This window comes from Cloeon dipterum, chromosome 1, assembly GCF_949628265.1.
Source record: "Cloeon dipterum chromosome 1, ieCloDipt1.1, whole genome shotgun sequence".
NCBI classification, from domain to species: Eukaryota; Metazoa; Arthropoda; class Insecta; order Ephemeroptera; family Baetidae; genus Cloeon; species Cloeon dipterum.
In genome coordinates, this window is record NC_088786.1 from 1,001,203 (window position 1) to 1,019,811 (window position 18,609).

An 18,609-nucleotide genomic window follows, 5' to 3' on the forward strand; every position below is an offset into this window, starting at 1 on the left:
TACACGGTTTGAAGGCTGCTGCGGAATTTTAATAAGCAACATGAAAGTTCTGGAGCGATATATAAATCGTTCGTTGTTTTGCATAGCAGAGTGAATTTTATTACATATATTCGCTACTTGGCAGGAATAGTTTTAAATCTCCTTTGATCGTGTTCTCAGCTCACTTTCCACCTGGGCCTGACCATTTTTAAAGCCCTAGAATTTGGGTTTCAAGAGGAGGAAGAACGAAGACTGGGTGCTGACCTGGAGCGGCTCATTGACCTCATGACAACAGAGCCTGGTAGGTGCCATTTTTACACAATTCCATCCAAAAATTACGTCTCGCATCGATAAATTAAAGAGCATGTGAACGAAAAAAATAGGGCTGGATGAAATGTCTCATTCGGCGTCGGTGTGTGAGTCATTTCTGTCGGTGCGCACGCTCACATTATCATTCAAAACGCGTTTCCGGAACTGCGTTGAAGCGTGAATTTCGGTTGTTCTCCGTGAGAAATTCCCCCATCAGCAGAGATTAAAACGGAATTCCGTGACGGGGTGGCAAAAGGACGCGTTGGTGCCAATTTTCCGAGCGCTTTCTCATATTATCTGTCACGGCCTTGGGGAAAAGAGGGATTTTTGCAAAAGTCGTGCCAGGCATGAGCAGGACGCATATCTCGGCCGCAATTATCGTCCTGCTGAGCGGCGATTATCATATTATTGCTATTAGAGGTGTGTGCGCACATGGTAATGAGGGTGATCGCCAAGCCAGATAAATGTTATTTTGTTCCCATCATGAGCCGCTCCGTGCTGTGTGTTTCAACTCTCATTGCGCGCAGATTTTATCTCGGGCCGCGCAACAACTTGGATTTTCGACGTGCGGAATATTACAATTTTCGTGATCTTGACTCCCTGCGTTCATTTCATTTTTCAATTTCATGACAGTCAGTGACGGGGGAGAAAGGTGAACCGGATTTTTGATGTAAATATTTTTATTAATATGTCGTGAATGATGTGAAAGTAAAGAGTGATAAAATCAAAGATTATAACGTACAGGATCATTAAAATAAATACTTTGAAACTTTGATATCTGTAGAACGGTAAAAATAAATTGGCCAATTAATTCAATGCGCTCAGGTCAGTAGAATAAAAGTTTAGACCTATATATGTATTTATGGCCAAATAGTGGCTGAGGGGTTGGGGGTTTGCACCCCAAAATCCATTCAGCTCACCAGGGGAAGTCAGTTCAAGTCGGACGGTGTTCAGTTTTTGCATTTCTGACGGTTAGAACCCGAGATTTGGCGCTCAACAATATAAAAGTTTGGTTTTTCGAGATTTAAAATTGAATTTCTTGAAAACGAAGCCGAATACCAATTTGAAATTTACGCAAAAGTACACACTTACCCTGAGACTACTTTTTAGGGGTGGTTCGGATTTTAAAGTATGGCGCGCCAGGAAATTGACCTCGACTGATGCGACCTCAAATTTTCGCTGCTATTTTTCGCTATTCGATTAAAAATAATGAACATATCCAAGAGATCTAGAGTCTCAGGTTGTTTGTTTGGTTTATGTTTATTTGTTATTCACAATTAGAGCGGTAAACAAGAAGCTGAGCTCGCCGCGAAATACTCGGAAGTGGGATTTTGTCCCAAGGAAACCGAGGAGAAGCGTCAACTGCACGGTTGAGGACTCGAGTTGTGAGAGCTGCAAAAGCGCGCGCGGACAATAAATCAAAGAGCGATCGACAGCGGAATGAAAGAAAGCCATAAACACGCGGCCTTTGAATTCCACGATTCTCGCGCGGCGGCGGTCGGCGGCTCAAACAAACCGCACGTTAATCTGAGAATTAATAGCAGAAAGAAAGTGAGGCGATGACCGTGACTGAGTGAGTCGCAGCAGGCAGCGTGCTGTGCTGCTGATTTTGTTTGCCTCCTACTCGCCAACCGGCCACCGCCGCGCATTATTTGTCTCCTTTTTTATTTTTCAGATTGTTCCACGCACGGACAATGACATCATAAATAAAAGGTGACAAACATAACTCTTTTTTAATATCAGAGAGGTGTTGTTGCGAGCTAAGGGATTCCGAGAAGCTGCGATGTGTACAAACAAAATAAATTAACCTGCCATCGTGCTGACCTCGCATGCAATTAGCCTGGGAATCCGAAGCTGCAAGGAAACAATTGCGGCTGCATGCGTTCAGGCTCGACGCAGAATTTGAATTTATAAATTTATGAAAACTCTAAATTCAAGGTGAATTCCAAGGGGAGGTCTGCACGAAAACACGCATTTCGAGTGGATAATTGATCCGTAATATAGGCAGGAGTGACCTTCCCCTTCCCCGTTACGTGTCCAAGCCACCGGCAAAGCATCTAGATGATGAGTTTTTAATTAAAATTAATCAAACGCAGTGAATCCGCCTTCTGCTCCTAATTGCCTAATTGCGCGAGCCGATGGACGGAAAAACAACACACAGCGTTCATGAGAGTGACATCAGCTGCCGAAAACTGGGTAAAAGAATTTTAATTAGTGTGGCAGCGCCTCGAAAAGTGAAACTTTCCTCACGCTGTTCCGCCAAGAGCCAAGCCGAGCGTCGTGTATTTCATAACACTTTATGGCGCTATTAATATTTAGCATCCTCTCCTCTCTGCGCGCGGTCGGATGCTGCATGGGCTGCGCCATTTCACCGATTCAATCTTCTTTGCGCGCGCGGCCACCTGCCTGCGAATCGGTTTTTCTATCATTCACGTTTTCGGTGCCCCAAATGAGGTCGCTCTTTGATATCAAAGTGTGTTAATAACCTTTTGCTCTTGGCTATCTGCCCCGAACTTTTTGAATATCAAATACCAGGGAAATAACAACACGTGTGTGTTCAGTCAGTGGAAGAGAAGAATTATATTTTGAAGTGATGACTTTCGCAGTTTTCCTAACATATCATTTGCCACCTATTAATAATAATATTTTCACTGAAATCAATGAAGAAGATGAACTGCCCTAATCACATGACTCCTCAGGGTAGTAAAAAGATAAGAATTCATCAACATTAAGGGTTTGTTGTCGAAAAAATGCCAAGACAACCAATCAGAGAGATGTATTCGAGACGGCAGCGCCACAGCAAGCAGCCAGATTTGTCGCTTAATTGCGCTAGCTGTCGCTTGTGTCGCTGCCACCTCGATCAGAGAACGAAAATCCACCAAAATTAACGGTTTCAACCAATTTTCAGCACGTTGTCCACTGAAAAATTCGGCTGCATTATCTAATTTGACCCCAAGAAATCGATTGGCATGGTAAAAAATAATGCTTCTTTAATTGCAAACAATCTATGAGGTCTTAGATTTTTTCGCTGGAAAGACAGATTTTTTGCAATGATCCTAACAGCGGTTTTTCTATACAGAATGATGCGTTCAGTGAAGCGAGGCTTGACAGCTAAAATGTAGAAAAATTTCTACCTTTGCAATTTTGACCATATACGCAAAAGCTCATTCTCTCTCAAGAGTACGAAATTGGCTGGAACTGTCGTCCTACTAATGCTCTCAAAATATTTAGCCCTTCTTTAAGTATGTGTGTTTAGCGTGCGTTCACCGCTAGAGTGTTATATTCATTGCGAAGAGTCCTCAAACAAGGATGTCGGCGCGAATCTAAACTTCTAAACGGGCACAGATGTCCCAGCCGGCTTCTTCCCTGTACGGCAGAGAAAATTTACATTATTTGCACTTGCCGTCGCGACTGCGTATGTTATTTGTATAAACAAACGGCATATTTTCACTGTACGCGCGCGCGTGAGTGTGTAAAACATACAAGCATATTATATTGAACAGAATAACATATACAGTGTAACGAGCACGTCGTCACGCTGCGAGCAGATAATTCCGATTGATAAAATATTCCTTTTTCGGAATTCTTTCCACTGACATCTGCACTCTCGGGGGAAAGACCTTTCACAAGGCGCGAGAGAAAGGATTTGCATTTCTCCTCGTAATCGATATAGTGCGCGGCGTGTGTGTTTAAATTGTGAAATTCAAATTGGCACAGGACACCTGGAACTTGATTGAAACATTCGTCCCGCGTGCAGATCGCGTTCGATTTCGTTGCGTTGCGAAAACGACCCAATTGCCACCCACCGGCCAAAAAATTAATGCTGGCTGCCGAGATCCACGCGCAGAGGCGACAAGTGCAATAATTCGTCCCGTAACGAACAATAGGGGCAATAATTCACGGCTCTCAGCTGATTGGCACGGTGCCAGAGACAGGTACGAACCTCTTTTTCAAGTAGTAGCACTTTTCTTACATTATATCTAATATCACGTGTGGCCGCGCGGGCAGCGAAATTAAAACGCATTGTTCGCGCCGGGGCATAAACACGTCTCAGTGTTAATTCAGGTGGGCGAGGCTCGAAAAGTGACAAACGTCGTGTGTTTTTCAGTGGAATGCAAAGCGGTCGGTGGGGAAACGCGGTCATGCATAAGGCCGGGCGGCGATCGACGTAAGAATTCACATTACTCGGCGCGGCTGCCCTCAGGGGTCGAACTCGACAGCTTTCTATACATACGCGCGCTAATCACCCGCTCGCTAATTCGCAGATCGGCATCTCGCGACGCACATCTGGGCGGAGAAATTGCACTTTGCAGATCCATCAGTCACGCTGAAGCAGATGACCGCGATTATGCCTCTCATTTGCCTGCTTAAATGCTCGAGACCGCATTTTTTAACATTTTCGTCTAGCCGATGGAGCGTGTTTATGTTTCTGGTCCAAGGAGACCCTCGGACTTGTCACTTTCGTTTGGTTCACTGGCTTCTGTTTATATGCATATTGGAGCGACCTTGTCAAAGGTTCAGGTTGTAACGCTTTTGCGCCGTTTTCCTTGAGTTTTCAGCCTGCGAAACATATTATGGGTGAGGGAGTGCTCTTTTTTCACGCGTTATGCAACTCGCCGGACAGCTGTGTCAAGGCGAACGCAAACTCCATATGGCAAGCTAATGATTTATTTATTCATGCGTCTTGAGCCGAAATTCACCAAAACTGCGTTGGTTTTTTTTCTTTCTAAATAACAATTTAACTGGAAACTATGGAATTTTATATTTTATCCATTATTGAGGGTTGAATTGGGTTAGGCAGCCGAATGTTTAAGTCAACAATTCTTTAGGAAAATCCTCGAAAACCTAAAAATTGATTCAAATTTGGTTTTTGGTCTGAACCTTGCAAATCGTTGATAACCGATCCCTTCTCAGATTTTGCCAGTTTCAGCTAAACTGAATGGTTTGTACGTTTCCACCGATTTTCGGCACTTTTTGTGGAGCCAAATAAATTATAATAAGTCCAAACATTAAATTTTCCCTTTAAAATCATTATGTACGGGCCTATAAATAATGGCTGGCGTTGGTTTTTTTATCTGACGAGGAAAAGAGGACGGCAGCTGAGTAAAAAGCGAGCGAGATGTTTTTTTATTACTCTCTGGAGCAGCATCTTCTCGTTTCTAATATTAGAGCTTGTGCCGGTCAATTAATCATCGTAGGCCGATTTTAATTACAAGTCTTTTATCATTTTCGTGTTGGCGGGCGCGACATTGCTGGGAGGCCGTGACGCGTGTTCATTACGAGTGTCCAAGGATACAAAAACAAATTAAGACAACGTCACAGGCCAGAGTAAACAAATAATGCTTCCGACGAGAGAGTGAAATAAGTTGTAAATTTTCGTTTTCAAGAATAAAAATCCATTACTGATGGCTTTAATTTGGACTGAGAGATTTTCTGTGAAAACGCTGCCGGCTTTCGGAAGATAAGGACAAAAGTGGATGAGCTTCGGTTCAAAAAACGAGTTCATTCGCGCGCCGCCAAACGAAGATAAATATCGACCATTAATACGGAGAGAGAGAGGCCACAAACATCTGGTTATTGGGCGTAATTTATTGTTTGCACTCTGACGAGATTTTCTCCGGTGGATTTGCATTCCTGACTACGCGCTATTTTAACAGCAAGATTAAGTTTAAGAGTTTAAGAGGTGCCTTGCAAGTTTCCTGTAGAGAAAACAAAATTAAAATGAAGCTCAAGATTGAATCGCACCTCATCCTGTCAAACAACCTGGTCTCGCCAAAAGCAAAAACACAACACCAATCAAAAAAGCCGAAAAACACAAAGAAAGGAAAATGCATGAAATGCGTGTACAGGTTTGTTGACCTGCCGGTGCGTTTGGTGCGCACTCAAGGCTTATTTTTTTCTGAAAATTACGGGGGCCAATAAATTCCTGTTGGGAGCCTGAATGGAGCGCAGCTTCCTTCCCCACACACACAATTTCCCTGGGCTGTTGTCGTATCAGAACCAATCAACAAATTATTGTTACGACCTCTCGAAAACACAATTCCCGATCTATCGGTGCTATGCACCTGCCCTACGGTGGGATATTTTATCATTATAAAAGCTACCATCTCATCATTTTTATTTTTATTCTCCCGCTGCGAGGGGCGTGCACCTTTTCTTTCGACTGCCGACGGTGTTGTGTGCTCTAGCAGCCATAAAATTATCATATACGCGGCATCTAATTACCAAAGTAGAAAAGAAAGAATTGTGCTGCCGAGAGTCAATTTGAATTTACGCTCTGTCTGTAAAGCTGAAAATTGTTTTCATCACTTTCGGGGCAGCGGCTCCTCTCATTTCCATGCGGCGAACAAGACGTTAGTTAATTTTATGACAGCGGTAATGACCTGACTCTGCTTTTCCTATTGCTCTCAGGGTCCATTGGGCTGTTCAAACACGGAAACACAATAAATTCGGTTTTCATTTACATTTGAACGTTCGAATCGAGTATATGGTGGCGAAAGTCGGAAAATTTGGGTTATGCACGCGTGAATGTAAGAAGTGCGATAAATATCTCCAATTATTTCCTATTTGAGATAAAGATTTAATTGATCGCACAAAACAAACCGATCATTAGGTTTCTCGGAGTTTCCCTTGTGTTTTAATTAGTATAGGAAAGACGAGGCTCTCATGATTTAGATGTTAGAATGCAACAAAAGCTGCCAGGTCATTAATAGAGCCGAGAGCAGAGGTCAAACCCTTTATCTTTCCAAAAGGGAACAATGAGTGCTTGTGCGCTGAGAAGTGAGACTGCACGTTTTTGGACAGACGCTCGGACCGTTTCTTACGCCGAGACTGTTAATTTTGCGATCGATCTCTTTTGGGCACGTTTATGGGCGTTGTTTCGAGTTATTTTTGTTTCTGTTACGCAACTCGGAAAAGGAATTTCTCTGCTACTTGACGGACGACAAAGGAGAGAAATCCGGAGAGATGCATTTTACGAGCGTCGAGAATGCAACTGATAAATTAATTCCGTTTTATCATCGGCAAATCCTAATAAAAGTGTCAAAAGGCGCGGGTTTCGTCACACCTGCGCATACTTTCGGAAACGGTATCGTCTCCTATACGGAGTAACGCGCATACGTGAGTTGTTTTCTTCGAAATGCAAATAGAGAAAATTACACAGCTGATAAAAGCGGTGCTGCGGCAGCCTGCTTTTTTCGTGTTTCATAATGCTCATTACCAGGCACAATGGCTGCACCTCTCTCGCCGCTACACTTATCTCACCTCACCCGCAGTAGCCCTGCAACACGCCTAAAGTAGAAAGATGTTTGTTCTTTGTTCGCCTAATCACAAAGGGAAATTGGACGAAACGCTCTCGTAATGGAATGTGTGCCCCATCCACCTGACACACACTGCGCGCTGTTTTACATATTTTCACCACGTCTATCGAAGGGCAGATCTCTCAACGGTGATTCGTTTTCTCGAAAACGGCATGTAAATCACATACTCGCAATGCAGTTCCAACTCACAGTTCTGTTCTGTTATTAACCCAGGCCGACCGAGGGTGCTGAATAGAATAAAAGCCGATGAGTGGCAGCGTTTGTTTCGTGTTGAAATTACATTCGGCCGGTGAATGCACTTAATAACGAGATAAGAATGCAGCTTCGAGAAGAACAAAGGACTGCTCCTTGCGCCGCCTTTCCTACTCACCCCTAATTATAGCCTCGACTACTACCATTTCCTAGCTGGAAAGAAAGAAAGGCGATGAAACGGACCGCATATTGAGTGCTTTTGAAATTTATGATGCACACCAAATCCATTCCAGAATGTGATATTAAACAGTCGAGAATTACACTATACATATTATTGTTTTGTAGAAAAATGTGCTTTCAAAATATCGTATATATAGAAAGTGTGTGAATCGAGCTGTGAGAGGAATCGGCGGCCACAGGATCAGCTGGAAAAGCGCAGTAAATCGTGGCGTGATTTACAATTGAATGTATGCAATTAAACCACAGGGTATATTATGAGCTATCGCATTCCATCACTATAAATAATCTCTCTCCTCGGCTGCGGGAGAGAGATGCAAACTGTACCAACCGCCAGCACTGGTCGCAGGAGGAGACAGAGAAAGTGCGGCTGAGATTTCAAAGGGACACACGCCCACGATTAATTAAACGCGCATTTTCACCAGCAAACCGTGACTTATGGCCTGAGAAAATAATAGAGCCGATTGTTCGACGTACACACGGAGAGTTTCGATCTTATTTATGACGCTGTGGAGTCTTTCGTGCGTTAAAACAATTATTTTTTCAGCAACCGTCAAGTCAATAAAATTCGGTGTTTCGAGTTTCCTCCAGAGATAAATTAACGCTATCAGTTTTTATTTGCGAAATTATGGCGGAAAGATTTTTTATTATCTTTGTGGGGCGAGATTTGAAGGCGAGCACCGGCCCGAATAGCAAATTCAAACAATGAACCAATCGTGTTAGTTGGGCAATTCGCTCGCGCAGAGGATGCAGTTGTGTGCAGTATCTTGAGAGTGTTTCCCGCCGCGACCATAATAATTGAAAGCACGCCCTTAATATCGGCAATAATCACTCATTGTTTCTCAACACGGATATTACGGTTCAGCAATAGCAGCAGGACATTAATATAATATAAATGCCTGCGGAATTGTTAAAAGTGCCCCCGCGTGCGCTCGGCTCGGCAAATGATTATGGCTTTATTCAATGATTCCTTGGCGCCGGAAATGATCTCATTTGAGGGAGATTATTAATTCGCGTTTCCATTTGCGCAGCACAAAACGTAAACAAGCGCTCGAATGTAAATTGAGTTGCCCTTGTCTTGTCCGTACTTGATTGACTTGAAATGCTGCACGGCGTCCCGTTCAATCCATCAATGGAATAACAAGTGATGCAAAGAAAGACACAATTTTCCGATCCTTGACGGCGTGGATAACATTATAATATAACGGCGGACTTTATTGAAGCTAAATTTGCACGTAATTTGACATGCTCTGGAAGATGGAAGAGAATAAAGACAAGATATAGAGCAATGTACTCAGTGTGTACTTTGCTAAAGGTATCCACTGCTTCTTCTCTTGAAAGATATTTCGTTTCTTTAATAAGGAAACTCTTTAGGATTCGACGTTTTAGTTCTGGGCAAATGTGATTTAAATTGTGTTCACGATTTTAGAAATTTTTATTCGCTGAAGGTTCAAATTCCTCCATTAAATGGTTTAAAATCGATTAAGAAGCCAGTTTTCATTCAATGGCGATGTCATTTTATCGGTAGATTCCACTAATATGAATCGACTTTCAGGAAAAGTCCCAAGATTTTTACTCTTAGCCGGTAAATCAGCAAATGGCTCGACGATTTGAGATTTGAGATAATGTTTTCAAAATTCCTGAGATCTCTAGTAAAAAATCTAGTTTTTTTTATTTACTTTACATATAGATTAGAATATTTATTAGACACCTACGGTGTACAACACAAGGATTTTACCATATTACAAAATTGATAGATTTGGGAAACACTTTTTGCATTGTATAGTATCTTGGAATAATGTGTAATACAACTATTTTTACAATTGAGCAATTAATAAATCGCAATTGCTACTCTGTATCGTTACGCCTAGTGCCAAGATATTCTGAATTTGTTAGTGTTTAGCATAAATTTGTATATATCTGAATAAGTTTTATGATGCGGAGGCCTATATGGCGTTTGTCAACAATTTGTGATGATTGTGCCCAAATTGTTTGTTATTTCTTTCTTTATTATGTGTGTATTTATAAATAGATGCGGCGATTTCATTGTACGGAAGTGTTACCTACTCCCGTTCTCTGTATTGACCATGCTATAAAATAAATAAATTGAATTGACCAGTTGCATAAACCCTTAGTTATTGAAGCCGCCAACAGATGGCGCAACCACAGACTTTCTTAAAAATTTTGTTTTAAGCGGTTTTAAGGCATTTTTGCTGCGATTTCAGACTCAATCTAGCTATATTGCTTTGTTCAATTAATTTGCTAATTTTTGACGTGCTGAAAACCAAAATCGGTTCAGCCATTTGCCGTAGGAACGTTGGAAAAGATTTTTTTATTTCAAAAAATAGTTTTTCACGATTCTACGGCGATTGGCTGAACCGATTTTGGTTTTCAGCACGTCAAAAGTTAGCAAATTAATTGAAGAATGCACAGTAGCTAGATTGAGTCTGAAATCGCAGCGGAAGTGCCTTAAAATCGAAAGTCTACAGTGACGCCATCTGTTGGCGGCTTCGAACACTTAGGGTTTATGCAACTGGTGAATTGAATAGAATACATTATTCATCATGAAATTGACAGAAAGATCTAAATGGAAACGTTTGTCTTTATAAACATAAGGAAATGATAACCACAAAAGGAGTGTCTCGAAAAACATGCCGATCTTTACAATGAGGAAGTCACCAAATTATGTTTGTCATTGCTGTTGCGTGCTGTAAAAATTGAAATGGATGTATGTACATCATGTTGTCCAAAAGTGAGAATTTTAATTTAGTCTTTAGATCATTACTAAAATAATCAGTCTCAACTAACTGATGGACCAGTTTTTATTTCATTTACTTCATTTTTACATTTTCAGAAATAAAAAATGAATAGATTGATAAACAAAAAAATTTCATCATCTTCCAGAATTGCTCTACAATAAACCAATAAAGTGTCGTGCACAGATTGTTACTTAAAAATTGCAACAGTCATGCATTACATAGAATTTTGAAAATATTTCTGTGTAAACAAACTTTCAGGTGCTCGATCAGTTTCCTAGAAGAAATAAAACTACTGTGCTCTGCATCACGGGTGGCGCAGATGCGTGTTCTAGCTGATGTCTCTCTTATTCTATTCAGAATTAATCCCTTCCGGAATTGGCTCATTTCACGCTGAAGTGACCGTCGTCGAGGATCCATATCCATTGTTAAACGCAATTTTATTATACATATTATTCTTGGTGGGCGGGCACGCCCCGAAAACCCATCTCACTGTCAATTTGGCAGCCGAAAGAATCGTTTCCGTGAATATCATTTACTCATCTTTCCTCTTCTGGTTGTGCTTTCAGTTTCTGGCGAAGATGCCTCGGAAAAGCCTGAGACGGACGACGAAGGCATCGAGCAGGACTCGGGCGACGGCACCGACGATGCCGCCGTCGCCAAAGTGCCGCCCTTTTCCTTCGATTCGGGACCACTGCACACCATCATCACCAAAGTAATCGAGGTGAGCTATACCAACCTTTTATTCATTCTCAAATGCCACACTCTCCTCCAAAGAGCGCGTCTCTTTCGTTTTCTCTCTCTGCTGCTTGACATGGTGACAGCGAGCATGAGAAAAAATAAAGTGTCTTGCTTGTCAAGCGTTGAACACGTGAGAGAAATGTGCAATTTTATCTCCGCATTATGGAATGCAAGAAGTGTAGGGGTTTTTCTTGTGCTGCGCGTATTCAAATCGCTCCACTTTTGAATAATCAATTAGCTGCCGCGGCGCAAACACAATCGATCCGCGGCGCCTGAAAAACTGGGCGGCTGCCGCGCCATTGTGCGAAAACAATGAATGGGCCCCCGAGAGCAATTTGTTTGGAGGTATGCAAGGCCAAAAGCGATCCACCTTGAATTCGAGCACACACTTCCTCGCCGTTCATATTTAACCCGAAGAAGGATCTAATTTGTTTCTATACCGCCCGAAAATATGGTGCACCGATGGAGAAATAATAATTTCAACTGGTTTTCAACCTATAATTATGCTATAGCTTTTGAATATCAAGATCGTTCACCTGCTGCCCTTTGATGATGGATTCTCCGCTGCCTTTTTTCTGGATTTGCCTCTTCAGCCGCGCGCGTTTTAATTATTGAAATCACGGAGAATCTCGAATTACGCATACAGGCTTGTTTTCTAAGCCGGCTGTCGTAAAACTTCACGACCTTTTCGTAATTGATGGATCTGTAACACGTGCTTAAAGATGAGGACCTGATAACGATTTTAATTGGGAGCAAACGGGATTGGTACAATCCTCAAGTCATAAACATCCTTTTTTTAATGTCCCAAATATAAGGCGAAACACCTAATTTTCCGTATTTTATTCCTGATCCAAAGATGGTCACACAATTATTTGTGACTCTAGATTTGACAAACTTTCGCTCATTAGAACTGTTGAGTTACGTGATTATAATCAGCGGGGGCCACAATATTGCGACGCGCAGATATGGCATCCGGTGGATTATGGCGCGAAAAAACGGTCACGTGATAATGCGCGAAAAGAAGCAAGTTTTGGTCAATATTGTGACGCATAATTTGCATTACTTGTACTAATTTTGTGTCTTTTGGATCGTAAAAACAAACTCTTGACACTCGTACGGCTTTTTGTTTCCCACATTCAGACGCCATCTTGGATCTGCGCAGTGGGAACCAATTTTATCGCCCATCTGGCCCCCGCTGACTATAATAAAAATATCATGTTTTCGAATAAATTCCTTTCAGACTTCTTTTAGAACGCATTTAAATAAAACTTTCGGTTTCAGCTGGCGTCATCGTTAAAATCTTTTCTTTCGGGTCGATTGTTTCCGAGAGCCGGCTAATTGCCTTTGTGCATCTTCACGTTACGTTAGCAGAGCCTCAACAATCAGGTGACCCTTGGCACGAGACCACTCCGACTCTCACTTATGGCAATAATTTCATGCTGCGTGCGACGCCGCCACCACACGTCACTCGAACAGAACAAAAATAAAAACACAATGCTAAAATTTGCATCGGTGCTGGAATTTTGCTCTCTCTCTCTCTGCCGCCGCGCACGAGGAAACAAATAATTGCTCTGTGGAAAACGCCCGGGGTCAAAATAAATGACGACCGTTTTTGTGAGAATTATAATATCTATCTCTCCTCTGTGGTCAACAGTCAAACGCTGCACGCGGGGATCCTGGAATAGGAAGTAAAATATTACGGATAGAAAGCAATCTGTAGCAACAACTTTCAATAGGTTTTTTTCATTAGTTGATTACACACGGGCTCCTGAGGTATCAACGCGATTTGGACAAATCTTTACGTTTGTTCCGCGAGAAATCAACTGAATCGCTTTCCTTTTCTCACCTCGGCATGCATCAATTTTTCCCTTCTATCATTTATTTTGCAAACCCTTCTGCACTGGTTTTTTTCACTTTTTATTGACAGTAAGGGTTGAAGGGTCGATTGAGGGAACAACTTTTGACTTGAGTCCCTCCCAGGATAAAAAATGATCCACTTAGTGTGCCTATTCCAAATCGTGAATTTTATTTTTATCGTGCTTATAGAGCATCGCTGGTCATCAAGAAAATGACAATATTTATAATAATTTTTGCACCAAATAAAAATCTTCAAATAGCAATGATACTGACTGAATTAGTCAACTCTTTTTCTGCTTCTTTTATGCCAAACATGTTGTGAGATGCTGACAAAATTAATGCTCCATTCCCGTTGATAGCGCAATCTTGGAAATTCCGAGGTTGCGTAAAATGTGCTGTTGATTTCCGTTCTCAAATCGACATCTGTCACGATTCTGGTTTGTGATTTGTAAATGCACTTTTGATGGTTTCACCTGTCCTCTCTTCGTAATAAATAAATAAATAAATAGACAGCAGGATGCCAGAAAAAGCTGCATCCGTTTAATGAAACGGCCTTTCGTTTCACTCAAATTGCCCGCGAGGAAAGCACGAGGTACGTGTGTGTTTGTGTGTGTGTGTTGTTTCGGACACGACGACAATAACGAGCATGCTGGCTGGAAATTAATTTAATAATTCCGTGGCTAAGTGTATAGCGCGCGGCTCGTTACATACAGAATTTACTGCTCTCCGATTATTGTTCTTGGCTCCTTTTAGGAACATACGTTTCGTGGAATTTGGGGTTAACAATTTTGGTCAGTTTCGGGTGTAAATGAAAGGGCCGTTATACAGCGCCGCATTCCTGGCGCGGCCAATAAAGTCGAAATTGATCCATCGCGCCGAGAACAAAAACACCCGTCCGTCCGTCGCCTTTTTATTATGATGGAACTCTGCTGCGAGATCGACACACCACTGCTTTATAACTTAATAATAAAAACAAACTGTGTCTGATAGGTGAAGAATGCGGCACCGCGCTCTTTTTGGAATTTCCACGTCGTCAAAAAAGAAAAAGAAAGCTGGAGAAAATTCGGGCTCTTATTTTCCCATCATCGCTCCTTCCGCCGTTCGTGGCAAAAACTGTACACGACATTTGTGGAGTAATTATTAAAAAAATACGTGAGCAACAGTAAAGCACTGCTCTCATTTATCTCTAATTTTCGACAAAATCGCTCAATTTTTAGAAACACAACGAAAAAAATTATAGAGCCATTTGAGGAATTTTCCATATCGATTTATTTTGTTTGTCGACCTTGAAATGAGTCCAATGGCTACCAAATTATTCCCATTAATTTTTTGCGTCCAGAATTTAGAATTTATAATATCCTGCCTAATTGCGTTCGAGAGACACGCAAGATTTTGTGCGTGGAAAAAGAAACGCGGAGAGCGAAGTGTGAAAAATCACTTATTGTTCGCGCAGCATTAGAAAGCCAAGGATGCTAAGAGCATCGTTCGCTCTCCGGGGAATTTCTTCCTTCATTGTGATGTCGGCGGGTGATTATGCAACTCTCGTAAAAAACAGAAGCTGCCAGCCAGCCAGCCGGACGAGTATAAAATTCGGTGCTGTGTTTGATTATACACGTCCTCCTTGTCTCCTTTCTAGAAAGGAACAACTGAGCACCGCTCCGAGAGCATTACTAATTGTATAATAACCTCTGGCTCAAAATTAATGCCCTGCTGGACAATCTGTTCAGTAACGCATGCCACTTTGTCTTTCAAAATAACAGAGAAGCCCTCCGACCTTGATCCACATTACATCACTTTAGTATACATGCAACACGAAATGCTCACTAGAAATTTTGGTGCATGTGTTCAATTATAGAGTGCTCCTAATCTTATCATCGACATAAAATTCAATTTGGTTCACCAGAACTCTCACTCCGCTTAATACGTAAAACAAACATAGATGACACGTCACGGGTCAAAGGACAAAAATTTTAACTTTAGCTAGAAATCAGTCTTTCCTAGCAGATTTGGATAATATTATATTGACGTGTACGCATTTTGAAAAACCTATCTCGGTCTCCCCGTGATGCAAGACCGTCTTTAACGAAGTTTCTGATTGTGAGAGCACACCAAGCGATTCTTGAGGGTCAGATCAGGTGAAGTCCAAGAAGTGCAGCGCGACGTGCAAACTTTTTCCCCGCCAAAACAATAAGAATGCGAGAAGCAACATGCGTCAGAGCTGGCTGGATCTGACGAAGAAGTCATTCTTTCGTACAAGCAAGCGGTGTTTTTGCACTCTGCAAGAAGTGCTCAAACCAGCTTTGAGGCATGCGCACTACTCAAATTCATATCGTTTTGGCGGGAAAAAAGTTAGCACGTCGCTCTGGACTTTTTGGCCGGAAAAAATATCCAATTAAGCTAATTCGACCCTCAAGAATCGATTGGTGTGCTCATAAACTTCGTCAAACAAGGTCTTTAAGACGATATTTGACTTGAAAATTAAAATATCACCATTTTTCCCGAAGTTTCCAACTCCAAATCTCAGATTCCAACCACCAGAATTGCAAAAACTACGCACCGTTAGACTCAAATTCTCCTCCCCTGACCAGCTGAAGGGTGTAGGGGGTGCATAGTGAACAATCGGACCTACCATTTATAGAATTTTATAGCATGAAAATGAGATGAAAAGCTCACTGAATAACAAATGAATTTGTGTGTTGACAGCACTTCTGCGTACGACAGTCGAGTCAGCAGCGGGGCCAGACGGAGGCCCATTACCGGGCCGTGTGTCGGGCCCTGGTGGCCGAAGCGCTGGAGCTCGCCTCCTTCCTCGAAAGGGTGTCGCAGGGCACCCAGAGCCTGCCGTGCATGCAGGTCGACCCCGAGACGTGCCATGACCTCGACCAGCTCAAGTTCACCGACTGGGTGAGTTGAAAGAGCCTGACCAAGTCACTGACCCGCCCGCCCGCCCGCCAAATTGCTTCGAGAGACGTGCCCGCGCCATAAAAACGTACACTCTCCGGAATCGAGGCTTATATCGTCACGATAATTATATCACTGCGCCTCTCTTCTTGGAATCCGCCTTTGTGTAAATACTTTATAATTATTATCACTCCTCACTCTCCTCTTGGCTTGGCCAGCGACATTTTGGTCTCGCAATTCTGGAATGCCGACTGCCGACCTTCAGAATTCAAAATTGAGAAAAGTCTCACTCGCCATACGAGTGCGCGGAGACCAAGTAAAAATATAATATTCAATCCACGTGTGCACAGCCCGTATAATTATTTTTTATAGATACAGTATAGTGAAAGCATTTTTTCCATGAAACTCGATCATTTTATTGAGATTTTCCTCATAATTATTATTTCACGTGTATACATATTTTAATGCTGTCTGCGCTTTCATTATTACCATACATCCTTTCACTGACGATTCTCTAAGTGCAGGCGCTTCTCATCTCTTCTCATTTAATTGTCCTACAATTATAACGGCTCTGATTTTTTTCTTGTGGCTTGCTTGGTTTTTAGTCTGGCCGTAGGATTTGGAGAGCTCTACAAGTATGTACTGTGATTATACGACGACGATTCGAATTCCGTGGATCAAAACCCTATTGTTGTATTTTTCTTCTTGGATGCTATGTCTGTTTTTGTGACGAGACGTAATTGAGTTTTTTTTTTATTTATTTTGTCATGGAAAAGGAGCTAGAAAATAACGCTCTCGCGAGTCTATAGCTTGAGATAAACACCGCTTTTTCAGTTGTAGTTATTATTTGCTGACATAAAATCATCATCGAGGAAAATTACTAGCATGCGAGGTGTTCTGCATGAGAAACCGAACAGGCAATTTTTGTCTCATTTTGCGTTACTAGATGTGTTTCAGTTTTTTCCCCCGGCTAAATTAACTCATAAAATGTTTCGCTCTAGGCTCGTTTATGGATGCAAGTGATTCAAGAACTGAGAACTGGAGTACAACTGAAAAAAGTGCAAGCTGGTGGACCTTGCCTCAGGAATCATCCAACCATCGAGTACGAATTGACGCCGTATGAGATTTTGATGGACGACATCAGAGCCAAGAGGTACAAATTAAATAAGGTGAGTCACCACGTCTGCTTCTTCTTTTCTCGTAGAAAATCTTGATCACGTGAATATGGAACAGAATTTCTAGCTCTTATACAAAAAAAATATGTATGTATAGGAGGAAAGGAGGCAGAGTTTGTTATGTATGCTGAAAGTGTGAGCATCCTCCGAGTATGTGGGACAGGACATCTCACTGAACACGGAATTGCTGCAGAGATAACTTTTATTGCATGTCAAAAAGTCAAACGAGCGCAAGCCGGCCCATTAATTCCTCTCGTCCCAATTCGGCGTTTTTCAGCAGCAAACTTTGCGTACGTGAGCATGTGCGCTGTATAAATTTGCGCCGACAATGCAGTCGAGACCTGCTTTCCATAAAATAAATCTATTTCCAGCAGCTGAGATATCGATCGCGGGCGCGCGCGCGGCCGGCCGGCCGGCGAGACCTTACAGTTGTTGCCCGCCAGTGCAAAAACACAACAACTACTTTATTCAAACATCACGTGTTCCGCACTTTTCAGCCGGAATTATTAATAGCAGGGCGAATCTCTTGGCGACACATGCCAAATGGCTCTTGTGGCCGGGCCGCCTCCCGTCTATTCCGCAACAAACACGCTGGAAAGAGCTCTTTTGTGCCGCCTTTTGCCAGATCAATGAATGGCTGACTTGCACAATTTGTGTGCACACGAGGAAATGTCAAATCATGCTCTAAATAAGTTTGGAAATCGGTGCAAATCATGCAAGAGAATATTCTGACAGCCTGGGAAATGTGTATAATTCCATTTAAAACCATGCAATTTCTATAAAACTATACTTGAAATCTGCTAAGTGACCAAAACCATATTTTTGTCATATATTTATCCATTTTTGCCAATTTTTTAACCACCAAATCTCGGGTTCTAAGAGTCAGAATTGGAAAAACTGCATACCGTTGGACTCGTCTCAACCTCTTCTAGACAGCTAAAGGATTTTGAGGCTGATCAACCCTCATCCCCCTTCCACCCCACGCATTGCAGTAACAATAAAAATCGCGTCGCTTTGCATTTTTTCACTGATCAAAACCGTCTTAAATTGATAAAAATCTACCCCAAACTCAATCGGTCATGTAGGGGAGATTGAGACGAGTCAAACGGTGTGCGGTTTTTGTAATTCTGATGGCTCAAACTT

The 18,609-nt window shown here is 42.1% G+C and overlaps 1 protein-coding gene across 3 annotated transcripts in view; it reads left to right on the top strand.

Annotated features, from left to right (window-relative positions):
* Window positions 1–18,609, top strand: part of spir (spire type actin nucleation factor) — a 67,485-nt gene that overhangs the window by 22,074 nt on the left and 26,802 nt on the right. For 2 of the 3 annotated variants that reach the window (XM_065475905.1, XM_065475907.1), the window contains exons 3-7: window positions 160–280; window positions 11,362–11,516; window positions 16,094–16,294; window positions 16,897–16,926; window positions 17,293–17,460. In XM_065475905.1, coding sequence (XP_065331977.1) covers window positions 160–280; window positions 11,362–11,516; window positions 16,094–16,294; window positions 16,897–16,926; window positions 17,293–17,460 — 675 coding nt within the window. The remainder of the gene's footprint in view (window positions 1–159; window positions 281–11,361; window positions 11,517–16,093; window positions 16,295–16,896; window positions 16,927–17,292; window positions 17,461–18,609) is intronic. The other variant, XM_065475906.1, reaches the window with a different exon arrangement.